The sequence below is a fragment of the Choloepus didactylus genome, chromosome 3 (genome assembly GCF_015220235.1).
Source record: "Choloepus didactylus isolate mChoDid1 chromosome 3, mChoDid1.pri, whole genome shotgun sequence".
NCBI classification, from domain to species: Eukaryota; Metazoa; Chordata; class Mammalia; order Pilosa; family Megalonychidae; genus Choloepus; species Choloepus didactylus.
This window is the reverse complement of record NC_051309.1, coordinates 219,803,031-219,825,650: the sequence shown is the minus strand read 5'-3', so window position 1 is coordinate 219,825,650 and position 22,620 is coordinate 219,803,031. Positions and strand designations below refer to the sequence as shown.

General features: G+C 38.0%; 1 protein-coding gene across 1 annotated transcript; it reads right to left on the bottom strand.

Annotated features, from left to right (window-relative positions):
- Positions 1-2,169: 2,169 nt before the first annotated feature.
- Positions 2,170-19,919, bottom strand: LOC119530651 (proteasome subunit alpha type-5-like). Its single transcript, XM_037831538.1, has 3 exons — positions 19,896-19,919; positions 19,626-19,723; positions 2,170-3,096 (listed from the first exon to the last, which is right to left on the bottom strand). The coding sequence occupies exons 1-3, from the start codon at positions 19,917-19,919 to the stop codon at positions 2,337-2,339; spliced, it is 882 nt and encodes a 293-aa protein (XP_037687466.1). The 3' UTR covers positions 2,170-2,336.
- Positions 19,920-22,620: the final 2,701 nt, after the last annotated feature.

Here is a 22,620-nt window from a genome sequence, read left to right as displayed (position 1 = left end):
CAAAATTTTAAACAACAGGAACAAATAAATAAAAGATGAATATCGCTTCCTAAAAAAAAAAAATCATTTCTAGTTTCCTTTAAATAGCAAGCTGCCCTACCATTCTAAACATTAAGTAGATTCACCAACATTTGATTTAACTACAAAATTATATGCAGCTGTTAAGTACAAGTAGGTGTATTAATGATGTTAATTTTTATAGCTTTGTCTACATGAGATCATTGATGGCCTTGGGAAATCAACTGCATATTTTTACGTAGTATGTAGCAAATGGGGAGGAAGTGGATAAAGCTGATGAAACTGACTCCAGCTTCTACTCTTTTAAGATATCTGAGTGTTTGTGAAAAAGAAGTGGGATGGATGTGTAAGCAGGTGAAGAATCAAGGGACCGTTTTCTGATGAAATTTTTGTAACAGGAATATAATTGATTTTATTTTTAAAGTAATTTTTGCTTCTTTTGAATGATAAAAATATAGTTTCACAGGTAATATATTAATTTTTGTCAAAAAGTCAACTCAAGATGAAATTGGAAAGTCTCTCCCTCAGCTAGTCTCACATTTATCCTCTTCCTTTCCTGTTGGCCTCCAACGGGCAACCACTTGTCCAGAATCAGTTTCTTATACACTGTTCCTGAGCTTTTCTTTGCAAATATAAGCAAATGTGAATGTATATCATCCACTATGTTTACTGTTAGCTCTTTAAAAAATTGTGTATCCCTTGATATTTAAAAATGTTTGTATTTTCAGGTGATTATCATGAAAATTATGTCTAGTATATCTATTAGCTTCCTATGAGGAGAATCATAAAATTAATTACATTTTCTTGTGTTCTTCTTCTATCTTCCTCTTCCTCCTTTATACTCTCCAAATTTACTCAATGGTATTTTTCCTTAATGTTTACCATTGTACTCTCAAATATGCTTATATTTCTACTACTTGATGTGCCAGCTTTAAACACTTCATTTTTTTAACTTTTTATTTTGAAATAAATTCAAACTTACAGGACAGTTGCAAAAATAATACGAACCCCATGCACAGAACTCCAGTCTACCCCAAACCCCCTCCACCGATACCAGATCTACCAACTTTAATGTTTTGTCACTTTACCATTTCTTTCTTTCCCTCCCCCCCTCCCTCCCTCCCTATCTATCATCCATCATGTATTGCTCTGTCTTCTGGACATATGAGAGCTAGCTGCACACATCCTTGAACAAACAATATAATTCACATATACATTTCCTATGAGCAAGAATATTCATTTATGTAATCACATTAAATGTAGTTAGGAAGTTCAAGAAATTTAACATTGATATAAAGCTTGCATTCTATATTTCATTTTTTTTCTTATGTTCCAATTGTGTCCTTTTGAGCCGTTTCTCCTCTATTCTTAGATCTCATCCAGGATCATCTATGGCATTTAATGTCATTATCTATTTAGACTGTCTTTTTTTCAATTGCGGAAACATATATACAGCATAAATCTTCCCATTCTAACCCCTCCCAAGCATTCCATTTAGTGGGACTAATCACATTCACAATGTTGCAATGCCATCACCTTCTCGCCATCCGTTACTAGAAACTTCCCTTCACCCCAAACAGAAACCCTACACTCATTTCTTATTAACTCCCCATTGCCCCTTCCCCCACTTCTCGTAACCCATACTCTACTTTTCATCTCTATGATCATATTCTCTGATAATTTCTTTGTGTTTACTGTGGGGCTTAAATTTAACATCCTAAATCTATAACAATCTTGTTTTCTTTGATACCAACTTAACGTCAATAGGACACATAAACTATGTTCCTATACTCCTCCATTCCCCCACTTTTATGTAGCTCTTGTCAAAAATTACATGTTTTACATTGAGTCAAAAACCACTGATTTATCACTACACTTTATGTATTTTAGATCCTGTAGGAAGTAAATAGTGGAGTTACAAATCAAAAATACAGAAGTATTGGTATTTGTATTTACCATGTGATCTTTACTGGAAGTCTTTATTTCTTAATGTGGTTTCAGTCAATTGTTTAGTGTCCCTTCCTTTCAGCCTGCTCAACTCCTTTTAGCATTTCTTATAGGACTGATCTACTGGTGATGAAGTCCCTCAGCTTTTGATTATGCAGGAATGTTTTCATCTCCCCCTCATTTTTTTTTTTTTTTTTTTTTTTTTTTTTATTTTTAAATTCTTTTTATTTAAGAGTTGCCTTTATGTACAGATATCATTTTAAAAAATGCACATACACTGGAGATTTTCTAAGAAAAAGGAGCTGGAAATAAAACTTAAGGGCAATTGCGAAAACTGAAATTGTCCCAGAAGTTCTGAAGATCATGCTTCTTTAAATGTCCTTGATAACCTCTTCAAGTTCTTCCTTTGTGAACATGTGGAAATTCTGGCCAGGCTGCACTGTGGCTAGCTCTATGTTAGTTGCGTTCAGTTTCTCCTCCATTACTTGTTTGAGAATGATGAGTGAAGATTTGATGGCTTCTTTCAGGGTCATAGACTTGTGGTAAACTTCTTGCAAGGAACTCTGGGCACCCTCTGAAGCAGAGCCAATTGCTCGAGCATCACACTGTACAAAGGTCCCAGATGGGTCCATATGGAATAGCTGGGGTCCTTTCTCATCAACTCCTCCAAATAACAGCGCTACTCCAAAGGGACGAGACATGGCACCTGGATCTGCATCTTCTTCTCCAAACTGTAGAGCCAGATTGGACACAGCCTGGGTCACACTCTCCACTGTCATTGTTTCATTGTACGTGAACCAATGGTTCTGTGTCTCCACTCTGGCTTTATCAATTAAAGTCTTAGCATCAGCAATTAGCCCACTCATGGCACAACCTATGTGAGCATCAATCTCTACGATTTTCTCAATGCTGCTGGGCTCCATAAGTGGGGAGGTAATTCTCTTCTCCACAGCTAGGCACACACCCTCAGATGTCTGGATCCCAATGGCTGTAGAACCAAGCTTGATAGCCTCAATGGCATATTCCACTTGAAATAATCTTCCTTCAGGAGAAAAAGTATTCACGCCCCTCCTATTGGTTGATCGTAGTTCCCGCCGAGGTGATAGGGCCAACTTGCTTCCCCTCCAGGCCCTAGTTGGTCCAGAGAGGGCGTAACAAGGGTCCCCCTCATTTTTAACCTCCAGGTGTTTGTGAATTTTCTAAGTCTCTGATGGTTATTGACTTCTAATTGTATTCCATTGTGGTCAGAGAATGTGCCCAGCATATGGTCAATTCTGGAGAATGTTCTGTGATCACTAGAGAAGAATGTGTATCCTGGTGATTTAGTATGTAATGTTCTATACATGTCTGTTAAATCCAATTCATTTATCAGATTGTATAGGTTATCAGTTTCCTTATTTGTCTTCTGTCTGGTTGATCTATCTATAGGAGAGAGTGATGTGTTGAAGTCTCCCACAATTATTGTGGAACCATCCATTGCTTCCTTTAGTTTTGCCAGTGTTTGTCTCATGTATTTTAAACACAGTCTTTTGACTCTCACCTACTAAAGATGAGGCATCAGCAAGTCTATTTTATTTTCACCTTTCTCCCACACTTCATTTCTTTGGTTGTGTTATTTATATGTTAAGAGGCCATCTCATATTTACAGACTATACCTTTATCCCCACATTTGCTTAAGTTTTTGTTGTAGTAAATATATCCATTGCTCTCAACCAATCTTTGGGTAAATTTTCCCCAGCCATTTCTGGGAAATATTTTTGAAGGAAATATTCCCTGGGTTTCTCCATCTTCAACTATCTGCCTGTAGTTTTTATATATGATTTTTGTATTTTATATGCTCCAAGGATAGCTTAGCTAGATATAAAATCCTTGGCTGGCAGTCTTTTACTTTTAGTAGGTATTAGATTGTTGCTCCACTGTTTCTATATTGATTATTACGGTAGGAAGAGAAGTCTGGTTGGTGCCAGCCTGATTTTGTATATATAACATATATGTGCATGTGTATATATATATATACACACACATACATATATATGCACACACACATATATATGTATATATGTGGATTTAGGGGAAATATTAGTACCTTAGAAGTGACTTTTATTTTTTTATCACATATCTGGAGTATTCTTTTACTATCTTTAATGAGTTGACTTTATGACTCTTTAATGAAATTTCCTTTTTAGTTGGTTTTTCCTGAGCAAAATGTAGAATCAAAGCCTCCTTATTTTCAGAAAAGCTTCCTGAATTGCCTTTTAGAACTTTTTTTTCCATTATTTTTGCTTTATGTTTTTAAGAAATCCAAGTATGACTACATTGTCTACCCTTTCCTTGTCCTCTATATCTCTTCTAATTCTTTCTTTCTGTTTTCTTTCTTTTTTCTCTTATCTCTGTCTACTTTGTTCCTCCTTGTGTTTACTGATAGCCTCAGTAACTGTTCTCCTTGTCCTCTTTCAGATTATCTGCTTTTCTCTAATCCTTTTTCTTCTCTTCTTTCCTGGAATTTATCAGCTCATGTTTCACTTCTTTACTGTGCTGCCATTTCCCCCCTGAGTTCTTGTTTCTCTGCTTTCTGACATTCCCTTTCACACTGATTGCCTCATAACTCATTATATTTTGCTAAATATTCAGCTACAACTTTGCAATATTTTCCTGGTGACTGTTCTGTTGGAAAGTTTTACTGCCTTTTTTTTTTTCTTTACACATTTTAAAAAGTATTTTTAAGAATTCTGTGTCACTATTGTTTTATGACTCAAGGCTAAATGAGTTGGCTTTCTCTGGACATGCTATTTGCAGGAGGTTTCTGTAGTGGGTGGGACTAGAGATGTGGGGGGCTAGGAAAAGACTTTATAACTCAAGAGTTCTATCTTCTGCTGCCAGAGAAATAGACTGTTTATTCCGACTATGACACTTCTCTATGCTTCTCTACATAGATAGAACTCCTCCTTTTCCCAAAATTAACTTGGTCCAGGAGGGTTTCTGCCATCACCTCTGGACTCACGTTAGCTGGTTCCATGGGCCCTATTTCCTGGGTATTTCACAAAATGCTTTCCCACATCAGCCCCTGCTTCTCCAGTCTCCCCTGGCACTTTCCTTGCTGTCTGTCTTCACTGAGACTTCAGGTAATCCCAGCCCTGCACTCAAGAGCTCCATTTCAGCTTTTGTGCCTTAAGATATCCTCTTCATCATAAGAAGTGTATTTTGCCAGTGTTTTCTGTGATTGTCCACCCTAAGATCACACCACCTCATTCACTGAACTCTTGAGGCCAAATTCCATGCCACCACCCTGACAGCTCTGCCCCTATCCCAGCAGGTTTTCTGGTTTCTTGTTTTAGCATAAATGGAGTGTGTGTGCTGCTTTGTGTGCACTTACTTTTTTTTTTTTTTTTCCATTTCCTCATTTCTCCTTATGGTTTCTAAGAGGAAAAGGGGAGATTCTGATTTAAGTTCTTGCCATTACATACTAGGATGTTTCTTATTTGTTAATTTTTAACTAATTTTTTTTAAAATGAGGGGATCCAAGTGCAGTCAAAAGTAGAATGGAAAAACTCATCAGAAATCAGAAATATAAAGAAGCAAGTTTCTGAGGAATGCAAGAGGCTAAACTCTCAATAATAAACACAGAGACAGCCTGTCTTCTGGGATGGAAGGGAACTAAGATTAGGGCAACAACCAGGGGCATACTGAGATGATAGGAAGCACTTGCTGTCAGATGAAAAGGAAATGGGATTAAGAATTAATGTTAGATGAGCTGGGACTTTCCAACAAGTTAAAGACAATGTCCCTCCCTGTGAGTGAAGGAGATGGAAATGATCCTGGGCATTCAAACATTGCAGAAAAAGATTTGGAATTAACAACTGAAAATATGAAAGGTTTTCTAATTGAAGTTGAGTAAATGATTTAGGAGATGACAGAAAACAAATTTTCATGACTTTTCTCCTCTTGCAAAACAGCTGGGAAGAGGAAAGAATAGGATGAAAGAATCAAGGTTAAGAATTGGTAAAGCAGAATGGCAGACATTCAGAGAGCAGTCAGAGATTCTACAGGGCACAAGAAGGCAGTGTTGAAATGGTAACCACGAGGTCTGCAACTGTTTTAGAACTTCAGCTTCAACCTAAAATGCTTGCCCCTCAATGACAGATTATTGACAATTTTGATCTGCAAAATAATTACAAAGAAGGCTTGATAAAATGTAATTGACAAATTAATTTGCATTGGAATTTATCAGAGCTATAAGCATTCCTTTAAATATTATCTAAAGCCTAAAATTCTGCATAATAACTTATTATGCACAATATCCAATTCATTACTTAGTAGGTGTTTTCATTTATCTCAATTTGAAAGTCGTCACAGGTATATAAAACTCAGTTATGTGCATATGTCACACACACATGTGTTTATATCAGAAGTTTCTGAGTAGTTTTGTTTTCATTCACAGAAATAGCCAAACTTTCATTCAGTAATACCGATCCCTTGTAAACTGTGATGAGGTCCTTAGAGTTTTGGTCCTGAAAGATTCCAAATCAGACTGTACAGAACGAAGCCAACATATGTCAAAATCATAAACCAAGTGTGTGAGTGAATAGGCAAACTTTTCTAAAATGAAGCTGTGTAGATATTCAAAAACTGACCAAATTCCATCAAGAAATTTCTGACCAAAGCAGAGAATATTCAGAGGTGCTGTATTTCATTAGGTACTAACTAGAATTCTGGTTAAAAGTACATAATTAAATTCAAGCTCTTGAATCATCGGATTCAGTTATTTGAAGGAGAGGCACAAATCCTTATAATACTTTACTTGTTCTGTAACTGAGAGAAATCATTCCCTTGACTTAATTGTGTCATGAGCCAAGTTCAAGGGAAGAAACCCTAGTCATTCAGTACTTGTTCTCTTCTAATTTTAAGTAACTGACATATAAAAAGCAAGAATTCAAATTCATCTTTGCCCAAATGAGTGTCACTTCAATGGCAAATTTTCATAACACAAGGGTATGTATCTTCTCTTATTGACTTACTAGCATATAAAAATGTTTACAAAAAGTGCCAGCCTCTGGTTCTTAAGGCACAGGTTTATAATAACTATTTGACACATGGTGGACATAAGAGCATAGAAAGAAGATAGTAATGCTGATTCCTGCCTCTTGCTTGTCTTTGCTGTTGTTTTAAGAATGCAGGTTAAAAATATTGTAGATCATAACTTTTTCCCATTCTTTAAAAGTTAATATTTATGTAAGTACTTATTGTTGAAAGTTGTCTAGACTTTTAGAGGTGAAGAGGGAAATGTGGCCATAGTGACAGGGTTAAAAAGAAATCAGTAATATTCTTGCTTAAAAAAACAAAGGAAATCAAATCAACAGAGTCATTTCTGCCTCTCAGAGAGGCAATTTAGCAGCGTGACTATATGGAAAATTTTGGGGTTAGGGTAAAATATTTCAGTCTCAAACATTACAGGAAAGTTACCCAAGGTGGCCTTTAAAATATCTTATACACTGTTTTGCACAGCACTGCACAGCTTAAAATAGGGGTTGTTAAATACAAAAAACTACAGAGCCTCTATAGGAGAAAGGAGGATGGAGAGATTGTATTTAACACATAAAATGCAGAGAAAGAAATAATCTGGGAGAATTTAGGAAATAATTCTTTATGGACCCACTTTCTTTCCTCTCTATCAGTTGAAATTGCTGTTACACTTACGGCCCATAATAAATATTCGTTCAATAAACAAATGCCTTAAAGTCACTATTAATGACCACTACCATTAATATGACAATGTAAGGAAGGAAAATGAAGAAAGAAAACAGAAGAAAGCTGTGACAAGGAAGATATTAGATCAATGAATCATCTGAACATAGTTATTGCAAGTATAGGCTTTGTATTTTGGACACAGCTAGACTCAAATCCCAATTCTACCACCTTTTGTTGTCTGTCACTAGGTGAGTCATTAAAACTCTCAGCCTCAATTTCCTCAGCTATGTAAATGGGAATAAGAATAGAATTTAATTCCTAGAGCTGTTATGAGGATTAAATGCTGTAAGCCATGCTTGACAATTAGCATAATATTGACAAATAGTAAAGACAAAATAAATATTAGCTGTCACCATTACTGTGCTATTCGGAAAATATTATGGTTGTATAAACTGTTTTGTGTGGTGCAAATCACCTCAAACCTCATTACTTGAAAATAAATTAAACCCTGGTTTCTTTTGATTTCTTTCTAAGCCAGGGAATGTGAATTTAGCAAAATAAAAATAATAAAAAAATTAGTTGCTAAGTGAATTTGCATGCCCTATGTCAGGAAAAAGTTTGTGAAAGATCTACACCCCCTACCCACTTACTTACCATAAAACAACCCTGAGAAGGTTTGTTGGGCAAGAAACATCTATGTGGATGTGTGGAAGGAGGCTCATCATGGTTCTCATGAAGATGGACCATTGAACTTATAAGAGAATCTCTTGAAATGTTAGTCATCACTGAGATCACATGTCAGGAGACACCCAGTGAGAAGAGAAAAGGAAAAATGTCTTCTTTTCCTTAGTCAACTGAAGGGCAGAAAAAGTGGGGTGGATATGAAAGGAGAAGCTTAAGTCCAGTTGCTTCCATCTGCTGCTTCTGATTATGGTTGTTCTTTTTACAATCAAGTATTACTTACTTAGAGTCCCCTGAGCATAGACTCTCAATTACCAGCCTGTGAAAACTGGGAATAGAAATGTAAATTCAGTGGGAAAGAAATGCAAGCCTCCAGTTGTCCTGTCAATCCTAGATACTGGTTTATTGATGCTGACATAAGTCAGTGGGATGTGAGGAGCTCCATCCTATGGAAATTACATGCCTACTGGATGCATGCCACTAACCAAACATGAGATTTCCTTTGGTGGGACTTCAACCATTTAAGATTGCCAATTTCATCCAGGCAAAATGCCTCTAAGCCATTGAGTAATATAAAAAATGCACAGCCTTTGATATGTTGGTGCAAAAAGAGACTCAATTTTTCTATCTCATTACACCCCTCTAGTTGCAGAATGGTGCAGGAGAAGCATGCAGGGGTTAAGCCAGACAGGCCTGAGTTCAAATCCCAAGATTGTAATCTACAAGCTCTGCAACCTTGGGAAAGGTACATAATCCCTTTATATTTGTTTCTTCCTTTGTAAAATTGGGATTGGACCTCTCTGTTTTAGGATGCTATGAAGGTTACCTGAGAAAGTGTTTGTAAAACACTTGGCCAAGAGTAGGCAATCATGTATTCATTGGTTTATTTTTCCATTGAAAAACACCTTGCCCATGTCTATGATGGCAGTAAGTTTAGAGAGATACTTCCACCTGCTACTTGTGATTCTGGTTGTTCTTATGGTAATCAAAAGCTATAAGTCCCTATTATAATCAAATGGCCCATGCATTCATGAAGCTCATGCATTATGGGTGGGAGAAATGTTGATTCATTGCATTATTCCTGAGCATATTATGAATGGGCATCAGGTGGTGGGTAGACTCCTAGAAATTGCATGCAACATTTTATATGTATGAGAAATTTTCTGTGGAAAGGACCAGAACTTTCATGAATCTCTAGGTTTCATCAGTAACCCTACCATTTTGTCCTTAATTTATGAAAAGTCTTGACATTTTTCCATTGCCCAAAGAATCTGTTCTTACTGAAAGCAAATTGGGAATAGACTCTGTGCCAAGGCAATGGTGTAAATGTCATGTTTATCATTTCTCTGGGGTCTCCATTCATTCAGTGACAAGTTCACCTGCCATGGGCTTCCAGAAGAACATCTTCCCTACCCCTATGATGAGATGCCCTCTTTACTTCTCCACACCTCATCACAATGTCCTCACTTCATCTCACTTTTTATCTGCTCTAAGGCAAATCTCATCTCTAGCTCTGGATGCTCACCTCCTCTAGAGTGGAGCCCTGATGAGTCAATGAAATTTTGCTCTTACAGATATTTACCACCTCTCAAATACTCCCATCCTTTTAGGGATGAGGGTAAAAAGGAACAGGGGGAGTGAAATGGAAAAGAATCCCATGTACTCACATATATGAAAATGTTTAGTAAAATACAAAGTGAGATATGAATTATCACCATTGGTAATGCTTACTGAGAGCTTAATGCATTATAGGCACTGCATTAAGCATCATTTGTGGATTAGCTAATTTAATTGTTACTGGAGTTCTTTGTGATAGGAAAATTATTATTCTCATTTTAGAGACAAGAAACAGAGGTTTAAAGAGGATAAGCAATTTGAGGGGTTGGAGGGGCTCAGCTGAAAACAGACAGATACGTCGTACAGAGCTCAATTTCTTAACAGACAACAAAACTACTGGCTAAGTTGACCAGGCTGCTGTGACAACCTCCACACAATAGTTGGCTTAGTAACATGAATGCATTGGCTCACAGTTGTAAAGCGAGAAGTGCAAAATCAAGGTGTCAGCAAGGACATGTTTTCTTTTCAAAGTCTGTAGCATTCTGCTGCTGGCTTGCTGCGATCCTCAGGGTTCTTTCTCTTGCATCTCTGCTTCCCTTTATGCAGCCATCTCTCTCCTTGTATCCACTCTTCTGGTTTCTGCTGAGTTCTAGCTTCCCACTGTGGCTTGCTCTGACTGTGTCCAGATGCCTTCTGCTTACAAAGGACTCTAGAGATACAGATTAAGGTTCATCCAGATTCATTGGCCCACAACTTAACTAAAAATAACGTCTTTAAAAGGGCCTATTTACACATGAGTTCACACCTACAGGAACATGAATTAAGATTAAGAACATGTCTTCCTTTGGGAGACATAATTCAACCTACTATAATATAGCTACATACTTACCTAACTGTCTGTTATTACATTCAGGCCTATAGAACACTAGCCTCTAAGCTCTGGAATCCATTTATATTTATATACACCAATTAATATGTTTTACATATACACACATATACACATAGAGAAGATATCTATGTATCTGTATACCTATCTCTATATATCTATATCTATCTATCTATATAGATAGATAGATAGGTAGATATAGATATAGATATATATCAGACCAGACATCTTATTATGGAATTGGGTTCATGCTTGCTAACTGTTTTAAGTATAGCAAACAGGAAGTTTCAATGCAAAACTTTCTAGCTGGTTTCCTGATTCACAAGTGCACATGGATGTTTTACCATTATCCAATCTGTTTTGCAGAATGATGAGAACTTGAGGAAAAACCTGAGATTGTTGAACTAGCAGCAGTAACTAAGTACAACCCAAATATACAAACACCCAGCAACTAGCAGCAAGATGTTGGCATATCACTTCCATTGCACATTGTGTTCTCCTTGACTGAAGAAATTTCACTTGGCTTTGACTTGCTCATGGCTTTGGAGAGATCAGTCATGGAGATTTTATTTCCTCTTAGCTAACCAGACTGTAAGAACTCATGAAGGAAAAAGGACTTAGGTTTGGTCTGACCTGTATCAGATTCTGAAGGGTTTGGGAACTTTCCTACTTCTGTCATTAAGTTGCTTCCTTCGGCCTAGTAATGGATTGCAACATAGCAGTGTCTTCATTCTATGAGACAATAAAAACCACATTGCATTCTTATAAATCACCATCCCAGGAACACTGTATTCTCCTGGTCACTATGAGGCTGAACTATTCAAGACTCATGCAGCAAATATAACAAAGAACAGGCCAGTCACCCTTCTGCTTGTTGGAACTTCCCCCAGAGGTTAAAAAGTCCTTTTTGGTAGGAAGCAACATATTAATCTCCCAGTCAAAGAGTAAAATGTGGATGTCACTTAATCTGGATTATACAAGGTATAGCAAATACTCTGGCTAATGAAGTGGAATTAAGTATAAGAAAAATAATTTGAAGCAGATTATCAGTTCTTTCTCTGTGCTAGCATCACACCTACAGAGAACAGGGGCAGGGTTGCTGGCTAATATCAGTGGACTTCCCTAATGTTAACAGCTTATGCAAGATATCCTCCTTATTAACTAAAAAAGGAGGAGCTCTGTCAGTTTTACAGCAGCTCAAAGGAACATCAGAACTTGTCTTCATGATGATAAGGGTGTCAGATGTCCCTAACTGGGTACTGTTTGTGGGTGAAGGGGGTGTTATTACTGTCATTATTTTTTTCTTATCAAGTGCTTATTACAAACTAGGTGCCATAAGGGATGGTTAATTCATTCCAGGCTTGGCATGGACTGAACTGAATGGGGATTCTCCCCAGGGCAACTCAAGCCAGCAAACAGCTTTGATGCATTCCAAGCTGACAATGTGATTTTCAGCTGTTCTCTGTGATGCCTCGGAGCCACTTCAAATCTCTGTCATATGCCAACCCAGTAGGGACAAGCTGACTTTTTTCTCTTTATTTCTTCCTTTGGGAAGCTCGGAATTCAATCCCCCTGGAACATTTTCTGAGAATTCAAGTCTATGTTGGCATGAGAGGAAGGACAAAGAGATACGGAGCTGGCATTCCCACTAGCTCCCTGAATTCAATGGAGCATCTGGCCCTACAATGTTAGAAACTTAAAATTTTGGGCATAAGATAATAAATAACATTTATTGAACACTTGTGTTACAAGCATTGTTGTAAGTGCTTTACAGATGCTTATCTCATTTAACCAACGGTCCTATATAGAAGGTATTATCATAATCTGCATTACCCATATGAGGAACAGTGGATTTAAATAGACCATCCCGAGTCACAGAGCTCGTAACATGCAGAGATGGGTTTTGAAGTCAGGCATTCTGGCTAGCTCCAGAGTCCACCAGACAATTTGTTGTTTCTCTAGGCTTCAAACATTTTGTAAGCTAGGTTTCTCTTGCTGAATTTAAAGGACCTCAATTTCTTAAGAAGTTTTCAATTAAATAATGAATTCTTCTCATGCCCCTTGCAATAAATTTCTTATTGTGATGCGAGAAATACCAGATCTGGCCTTATTATGGAGCTATTGCTCATATTCTTTATAAAAGCAATTCTATTTCTCCACAGACATTGCTATCTGTATTTGAGAGTCTTATTGCAGCATGTTGCTGACAAGTAATGCACTATTGCCATCTATTGTAATGGAGAGTAAGTTGATTTACTGCACAGGATAGTGAGCTAATAGGAAGCATTCAGTATGCAGTTGGAAACTGCAATTCATTGTTCTCTGTTCAGGAGTATCTATCTCTCAGTAGCTCAGGGCAACCCAAATGCTTTGTCTCATGGACAATATTTGACCTGAAGAAACAAAAGCCTCACCTAGTCAAGGGTCACAAATCCAATTCACTGATCATGAGTCTAAGGGAGATGATGCAATTCTTTGATTCTTTTTTTTTTTTTTTTCTCTTTAAACAAAGGGAAGAATTAGTGCCACCTTCTGCAATTGTGGCATTTTTCAGAAGATCCAATTCTAATAGCATCAGAGCACAGGACTGGGGCTGAGCTGTCCACTTCAGAGTGTGACAGTGGAGATGTTCTCCTGTCCTTTCATATTGACACCATCTCCCATTCTCCAAAAAGATACAAATTCACCAATTGTGGAGGACCATCTACTACATCCCAATGCCTTCCTGCCTTCCAAGCTGATCAAAAAACCTGAGGGGGCCCTTCTACACATTTCCTGGTGGACTTGAGTAAATTTGGGATCTTCTGATCATTGTTAAGATTTTTCACAGGACCAGCCAGCATCCCAGCTTCCTCCTTTCTGAGTTGCCATGGAGCAGGCCAGCGTGTGCACAGATCACTGGAGAGAACTGTGAGGTGGCCAGAATCACCATCCATTCAGCCTGCAGCTGTTTCAACTCTGCCGGGCACTTGTGAGCAAGTCTCAAATAGCATCAGCTCTTCCAGGATGTTAATCTGGATTCTTTCCATTTAGGCTTTAACTTCTTTGGCTTGCTCTCTTTGTTCCCTGTGCCAAGATAGCACACCTCTTTAGTTTGGTGTCACTTCATTCTATCTGCTTTCCTGGATGTGGTGCTTCTCTGGTGGTAAATAAGTACCTCTCACCCCAGCCCTGAGAGACCTGTGAAACATCTCTGGTGGCATAAGTGTCCACTTCTTTCTTCTTGGCTCATGAATTCCTACTCTCTGTAAGGAAGAGAATCTAGATTTAGTTATTTGTTAAGACCTCTCATTTGTGTTTTCTGTAGCAGTTTTGAATTTTAGAAAGTTAAAAATGCAGTTATGCTTCTGTCAGGCATCACGGAGGTAATCTGAACAAGATCCCGGTACAAACAAGACTTCCTAAGGGATGCAGAAGACACTGCTGCCTCCAGAAAGTCCACCTCCTTTGTTTGCCTCACCAGCGTTCTTGTCTCCAACCCTATTCTTCAGCTGAGTTCAACAAATATTCCTAAGCTCAAACTATAAGTCAGTCACTGAATGAGGCACTGAGGTCCAAAGATGAATAAGAAATGATCCTTATTCCTAATAAGCTTATGGAGCCCAATAGGTGATTTCATTGACATGATGGAAATGTGCACAGGGTAGAATGAAGGTTTGCAGAGTTCCCTGAAGGAGACAATACCTTAGCTGAAACTTGAAACTAAATGGGAGTAAGGGAAGAATGACAGAAAGAAGAACATGATCGAGCTACAGAGCAGGACTTCGGTGTGAACTGCACTGCAAGAGTGTGATATTATTGAAATATCAAGTATACAGCAGGAGACATTCAAAAGGTATTTAATTGCAATGTGGACAAGTGCTAACTTAGCAACCGAGAAGGATCTGGCTGTCTTGCCTTCATGCCTACTTCCAGTGGCTAGAGTCTAGGTCCCTGACAGTGCCACTGAATTACTCTTTTTACCAAGCCAAAGGACTCAACAGTGTCACAGAAATCTTAGGAAGCATTAGACTCAGGAATGGAAAGCATCATGAGAAAAAAAAAATATATATATATATATGGACATCACTGGTAATGTAGCCTTTACCCAGGCAACTTTACTCCCTGCATCTCTAGCAAATGATGTCAGTTCTAGCTTTAGAAAAATTCAAGAGTGCTGTGAGACTCCAGCTTGCAAACTGGTCACATGATTTCACTGCTTAATTTGTCATGGGCCCACTTTACTTGATTTGGGTAATTTAACTAGCATGAAGATGAATCTGCCACATGTCCCACATGAGCATGCATCATTTCTCTCCCTCTCTTTGGTTTCTGTACTCCCTGGAACAGTCTCTCCCTGGAGCTGTCGCCAGGGATGGGGGTGCAGTTGGAAGTAAGAGCAACACAAGCTCAAGGCTCCAAACTTGGTAGTAACACATTCAGCACATATAGAGCTTCAAATACGTTTCAGGCATGCTCATAAGGCCCATGTCTTTTTGTCTGCAACCAGAAGAGAAAATCCTCAGTCCTTTTAGCATTGTGATCATCATTCTTCCCATAAAGTAAAGTATAGCTGCCTTTTCTAATGAAACAGCCCTCTCCTCCTTTCATCAACTGATAATTGGATCCTCTTTTAGGCTTACATAACACCAGTCATAAAAGGCAAGACAGTCAAAAGAAAATCAGCAAAAATATCTAGATGACCAAATTATTATCCAAGCCACTTAAAGACAGCTTTATCCAAGATGTCTTTCACAGATCTGGGATTTTAATTCCTATGCATAAAAAAATACCCATAGAATTCTGAGGTAAACAACAATTTCTGATAAATTAAAGATTAAAATTTATTCCTGGCTGAATTTTCTCCAGTTTGTGCACGAAACTTTGTAGCATTTAGATCACTTATCCTCTCCTAAGAAGGCTCCGCTGGAACACTAGTTCATGAGGAATTTTCCCTCTGCTGTACACCTATAGACTTGTTGTCTGTACTTTAATTTGGCTATTAGCCACGCTGGATTTATGACATCCCTTGTATTGTTTACTGTACAGTTATTTCTCTCTAGTGTGGCCATTTAACTCACCATGGCTTTATGAGAGGTGGTTGAACGTAAGAGAAAGGACACAGATTTTGGTGACAGCACAACTTGTATTGGAATTTTGGATTGCCTACTTAACAGCTATGCAAACTGGTGCAAATACATTACCGTTCTGAGCCTTGGTTTCCTTAACTTTAAGATAGGAATAATGGTACCCAATTTTCAAGGTTATTATGAGAATTAAATAAAATAGATTCATAGTGTCTGGCATTGGAATAGATGCTCGTGAAACTATTCCTGTTATTTTGTTTAATCACTTAAAAAGGATTTTAAGCTCTTGGTGCACTTGCTGTGGAAGAAGCCAGCAGCCATGTCAGAAGTGCAACTTCCCTGAGACTGCAATGCTTTGAGGACGCCCATGTGGAGATGTTGCATGGAGAGGAAGAGTGAGAGAGTGAAAGGGAGATACATAAGCAGTCCCCAGCTGTCCCAGCCATCGCAGCCCAGGAATTGCACATGGGTGTAAAAGTCTCCCAGCAACACTCCTAGCCAGCCTCTGGCTGCAACCGCTTAAGACCCCAAGTGAAACCACCCAGAGAGGCACAGTCAACTCCTACCAACACGAGGGGTAATAATGAATTGTTTTAAGCTGCAGAAAATGATTATTATCATTTTCTTTAAACAAAAGCTATTTATTGCTTTTTTAAAAAAAAAATTCCCAAGATCTAGCCCCCTACCTTATGCAATCACTCTTTACTGTCTTATTTCACTTTTATACCTTTATTAAGCTAAATTATCTATGTACCATATCAATGAAACTCTGTAATAATAGATAGATTTCAAAGCACTTGATTTTCTCACCATGCATTTTCAGAAAGGAGTTCTCTTTTTCTGACATCTGTATGTGTATAATCATATATGTAAAAAGTAACGATTATTCATTGAGAGCTTATGGTATATCAAAACTATGCCTAATACATCTAGAAATCATAAGAACAAAATTATGAGAAAAATCTCAAAAATATGTAACTTGCGAGTGGGAGTTTAGTTGTTTTTGTACTTCTCTTTGTCACAAAGAGAAATCTGTGTTTATTTGAAGAGGAGAGTGAAAATTCTCACAGAAACTTGCTCTTGGCAGTAATTGCATTGACATGTTATATTTAGTTTTGAGTTTCCAGGTACTAAGGCAAAAAAAAGGACAGATTATATTGACTTCATAGCCTGAAAAAAATGCATTTCAGTTATTCAGGGGAGACAAACAGTTTCTGGCATTATATTCTTGGCAAAACAACCTAACACAGATCCTTTTATAGGGTTCCTGAGTAATAATGGATGATTTCTTCAAAAGCAATTTTGCTAAAAGATGCACAGATTTTCTTCATAAGGATCTTTCTTATAGTGACTCTAAATAAAAATAAGAATGTAATGTTGAATTATAATTCAGCAAAAGTATTTTTCCTTTAGCTGCTGTAAAACTGGAAAAGACAAAAAGAGTGGTGAGGGCTGTCGAGCTGCTTTTCTGGAGAAGGAGAATTAATCCTATTCAGTCCATGTGGTAAGGTCAAAATAGAGTTAAACACCGAGATGATGAAATAGATAGAAACTGACAAAAGGTGAATAAGAGATAAACCAGAGGTAAGCCAAGGAACCATCAACAGGGATCAGTAATGCAAAAACCAGGTTGAACAGAAGGGAGAAAGAGGTACAAGCAGCAGACTCCAAATGCCACCGGGTGCACAAAAGCTCCAAGCTAGAGAAAGTTCTATAGGCCTGGGCTAGTTTTCATGGTGCCTTAACCTATTCATTAGGGGATTTATATATAGGCATGTGCCCTGGCACCTGATAAATCCATGGGAGGCTAAAGAAATGCAACTTATATTTTCTGTTCTCTTCCCCAGCAAACTTGAAAAAGCCTGTAAGTAGAATGATTCGCATGCAGCTTATACTGTCCTTGGCAGATTCCAATCATTCTGAGTTTCCTTTTGACATGAGTTGAATAAGGGATAATCTAGATTAAGCTCTGACCAGAACCTGGAGTTCAGATCGCACTCAATAAGGCAATATCCACTTGCTTCATATACTAGTTATCTAGATAGCAAAGGTAACTTCTGATGATGTTTTGAAGTCTTCTCTATATAAAAGATCATCATACTTACTCTCAGAGATGATCTCAACCATAACAGAAAATTCTAACTCACATTTATTAAGTGCTTACTCTCTGCTGGGTCTTGTTCTAAGCACACATCTCATTGAATATTTTCAGCGATGATTATGCTGTATGTGTGATTTGTATCATCATTTACCAACAGGGAAACTGAAGTTTGGAAAGGTTAAGGTCTCAAAGTTTGTAAGGAGCAGCTTTCAACCTTCCTGGAGGGTTTATATGATCCTTTGCCTGTATGTATGAATATTTATATATATATCATATTCCTTATGGGATTTTTATATAGGTATGTGCTAAATTCCCAGTTGTCATGTTGAACAGTAACATTAGCGACAGAGTTTATAGATCCTTAATGAAACTCAACCCCACAAAAACTAAGTTGTTATGCATTTTATGTAAATAAGGAGCCTGCAAATGTTTTCTGTAAAGGATCAGACGGTAACTCTTTTAGGCTCAATGGGAAGATTGTTTCTGTCGCAACTGCCCAAGTGCCATTGTTCATGAAAGCAGCCATAGACAATAAGTAAACAAACGAGAGTGGCTGTGTTCCAATAAAGCTTTGTTTACCAAAAAAAGAAAAAAAAGAAAAAAAAAAGAAACAAAACAGGTGGCAGGGCAGGATTTGGCCCTTGAAGCTAGTTTGCCAACCCCTGCTATAGATGTATGCAGTATATACACAAAAGCACAAATACACTTTATAACTTAACAAAAGATATATGCAATACATAACTACTTCCTCTTTACTTTTTATATAATTTGTTTCTAACACTGACATGATATTCAGCTTGTCATTGTAACAGTCTTCTAATACTTATTATCTATGAAAATATTACAATAAAAATAAACAAATGTGCATTCTGTTAAATGCTCCAGATTGATGGCTATATAAATTTTATTGAATATGATTCCTAAGTTATCTCCTCCATAGACAAAATTTTAGTTCACACTGTCAATATACTGAGTTGGATATTTTAGGCTGAAATGCAGAGATTATATTTATATAATGATTTGTAGGTGGAAGATGATTCTTTGCCTTTTGATCTATGCATATTTGTAGATGTCTTATACAAAGATAGAGTTAAGGCTTAAAAAAAACATTTCTTGCTCTTGTTACTAACATAAAAATGATTTCTTTTCCCAATAGGAAAAAGAAGAATTTTCATCATTCATGGTGTACTTTTAAAATTCCATTAAGCTCAGGTAATTAAAAGGCCAGATTCATATTTCTTTTTATTAAGTTTCTGCTTTCACTGCCATTTTATTATTTTGGCATTTTTAAAAGATTCAGATGATGCTTAAAGAATGGTAAAGCTCTCTATTTTTCTTGGAATTTTCAAAAAATACACTTGGTTTTTAAAGAATATTTTAAATGAACTGATTTCCACTAATGCTCAAAAAAGTTTTCTTACAGTGCTAATATTAAATACTGAAGCTCAAACTATACAAATGCAATGTTTTTGAGTTATTTCTTGGAAAAGCAAGCAAATAGAGTTCCCAGCTTCAGAATTTCCTGTCATCTGCTATTTCTCACCCACCCATTTGGTGATCTTGGGAGGCAGAACAGTGCAACAGAGAGAAGACAGGCTCGGTAGAAACTTAGCTTGGATTGGAATCCCTGCTCTCCTCTTATCTGTGCACGAGTTACACAACCCTATGCTCCCAGTTTCCTTACCTGTAAGTTGCGATCACGGATGCCTGTGATATGCTTACTATGAGGAAGGAAGAAAATACACAGCACACAGTGGGACGCAGTGCATACCTCTTCTCTTGCTATAAAGAGAGAATGCTTTACTGATTCAGAAAATCACTTTTCAGTTTTAGGGTAAACACCATTCTTTAAGAATAAAAGTGCTGGTGAAGAGAAATTTCCCGAGGAAAGAAAGCAAAGAGGAAAATGATGAGAGGGTGCACACGATGAAAGAATCCTTTAAGGACAAATTACCTTTTGGCGAGTGAGAACATCCATTCTTTTGACTTTTGTGAATCCTTTAGCTATAGCCCAAGATAGAACTAAAGGTTAAAGAAGGTAATTACTGATTCTTTAAAGGGTAATTGTAAATGAGCTGTGATAATGGAATTATCACATCTCAATGCTTGATACTACTTTTTTTATAAGCAAAGAAAATGATTTCCTTAAGGAATACTCAAAAGTGTTCGAGAGAGACTTGGACATAATGTTTAGAGAGAGCTAGATGACAATGTCTGCTTGAACACAGAATATCGCTTGTATTTGCTGAAACACGAAGGAAGAGAAAATGGAAGGAGTGTGTATAAGTAAAAGAAAAATCGTTTTATTTAAAAAGTTGGACAATAACATGCTCAGTTTCACAGGGGGAGGTTTCAAGAACATCAACAGATGTTTGCAACAGAGGTTTGCAGCAGAAATTGAAGACAAAGCAGGGAAGTTTTCATCTGCAGAGTTCTTAATTCGCAAGCAAACCAAGGCTTTGTAAATTGATTTTTGCGTTTCTCATCTGAGGTGTGGAAGAAGCTGTGGTATTGTTTTCCTATTAAACTTTTTTTTTTTGTTTTGATTTGTTTTTTCTTTAGAGGGAATAAAATTCTTTATCTTTAACAGATTTCAACTATGAAATCTTCCTGTGCCAGTCAGTAATTTCTTGAAAAAAAAAAAGTTTGGAGGATCCAGCAATGTCACACTATCCCTATCTGCCTGGCGCAATTATTTTCCTCGGCGATTTCTCATCCTGTGTATCTGTTTATCAATGTCAGGCTGTCTTGTCAGGACACCCTGTAACAAGTTTAGCTCGGGAAATGACTGTGGGCGCCAACTCAACACCCGTCAATACTCATGTGCCTTCTCCCTCGGAGCCTGAAATCAAGCTCCATGCTGATCGTCCTGGCTGTTCTTGCAGGAAAAGCCTTGGCCGAGTTTCCAGTGCCTGCTGGAGGCAGCCGGCCCCCTCTGCAACTTCCCCACAGAGTGCACCCTCTTATTGATCATGTGCTGAAAGTGAAACGATTTCTGCATTTGGAAAGGTGAGTGCGTGCACTCAGGAGATGGAGAAAGAGCATGCTGTCCTGTGGAGATGAGAAAGAATTTTTGCTCCTCCTTGGCACCGTGCATAAGAAAGGGAACTGGGTCTCCGTTTCCTTGGGGAATCAGTTCCAGTGAGTATTGGGTGTGGGTGTGAACCAGGGAGCATGGGAGAGCTAAGAGAATTCACGTAGGCAAATTCGACAACTGAGCAATGAAAGGAAAAATCAGGACTAAGGAGCCGTCCTTTTCCCTTTAGAAAATAAGGTGTCTGCAGATGAAAACCTCTTCCATCGACTGGACTTTGTTTGAATCTCCGCAGTGACACTGAGGTCTGAAGGGGCTTCAGGTAACTCTGGAAAGACGAGGGAACCCCTTCAGAAGAGGGACCTGATGCCAGGCAAGCCCTCGGAGGATTTGGGTCGTAGTCCTTGGGTACAGTGACCTGGGCTTGCCTTTGACCTCTGGGACTTTCTGACTGGCAGCCCTCTTTGGCACTAAATCCACATTCTTACATGCTATTAGTTTCTGCATGGATTGAAATGATTTTTTTCCTGCTGGATCAAATGACACTGTGAGCCCAAGGTTTTTAACCTTAATACACTGCATTTTCAGCTTAATTAAGTTCATATACTAGGAAATGTTGTGGTCTGCCAAGCTCCACAGTAAGACTCTCCTGCCAGGCAGTAGCTAAATCCTCAGTGCTCTCTTGGCTAGGCATAATTAATTTTAAGGACAAAAGTGTAATTATCAAAAATTGTCCATGTTTCATCACTTTGGGGTGACAAAGTAAACCCTCACTTTCCAGGGTTACTTCATCTAGAGTTTAGCATGGAATTTGATGAAGACACCTTCCTGGCTTGCCTCAAGTTCTAGAAAGTTATTTTTTGTTCCCCAGGAGTTTTGTTACTAGCAGAGATTCTGATTTGAGCAGCAGTGAATTACTAGGGGAAAGAGGTTTTTTGAGCACATTTTTACACATTTCATTACCAGTAGTGGAGCAAAGTGTCTGTATGTGTGTGTTTGTGTGTATGTGTGTGTGTGTGTGTGTGTGTGTAAGGACCAAAGGCAATGAGGAGGGTCAATGTGTGTTTGCATTTGGATGAAGGGATTGATATTTGGAAACACTTTGTCAGTAGCACTTAATGATTTTCAATGGAACAAAGATGGTGAAGGGAATTAGCTTCCGGTCTTCATCTGCAGTTCCTATCATTACTCTAACCTCCACTAAGTAGCATGCTAGCCCACTAGAGGCTCAGCTTTGCATATCTCTCATAAAATTTGAAGTGGAAAAGATGTTGCACACTAAAAAGCTCTACGGAGGGCTCTTGAGTGCCACTGGAAGCATTTTCGACGGGGCTAGAAGGGAATGTGAAAATGCGCAATGCCAAGGTCACTCCAGGCAGTTTCCTTAACCAAAATAAATGTTAAATCATATGGAAACAACTAGTAATGCTTCTAGTAAATATTTTTCAAATCCAGAACATACAAAGATAACAAGAACCCTTTGGATGGGAGCCAGAGTGTCAGGAGAAAGAGCCAATATCTGAGGCAGTGAATGTGAGGTTATTGGAAGGGTCTTTGGCAGACAATTGTAGAAAACCATAGTGATCCAGGTGGGCCCAAATCAGTTATCAGTTTTCTAACCCATTAATAAGGGTTCAGTCAGATC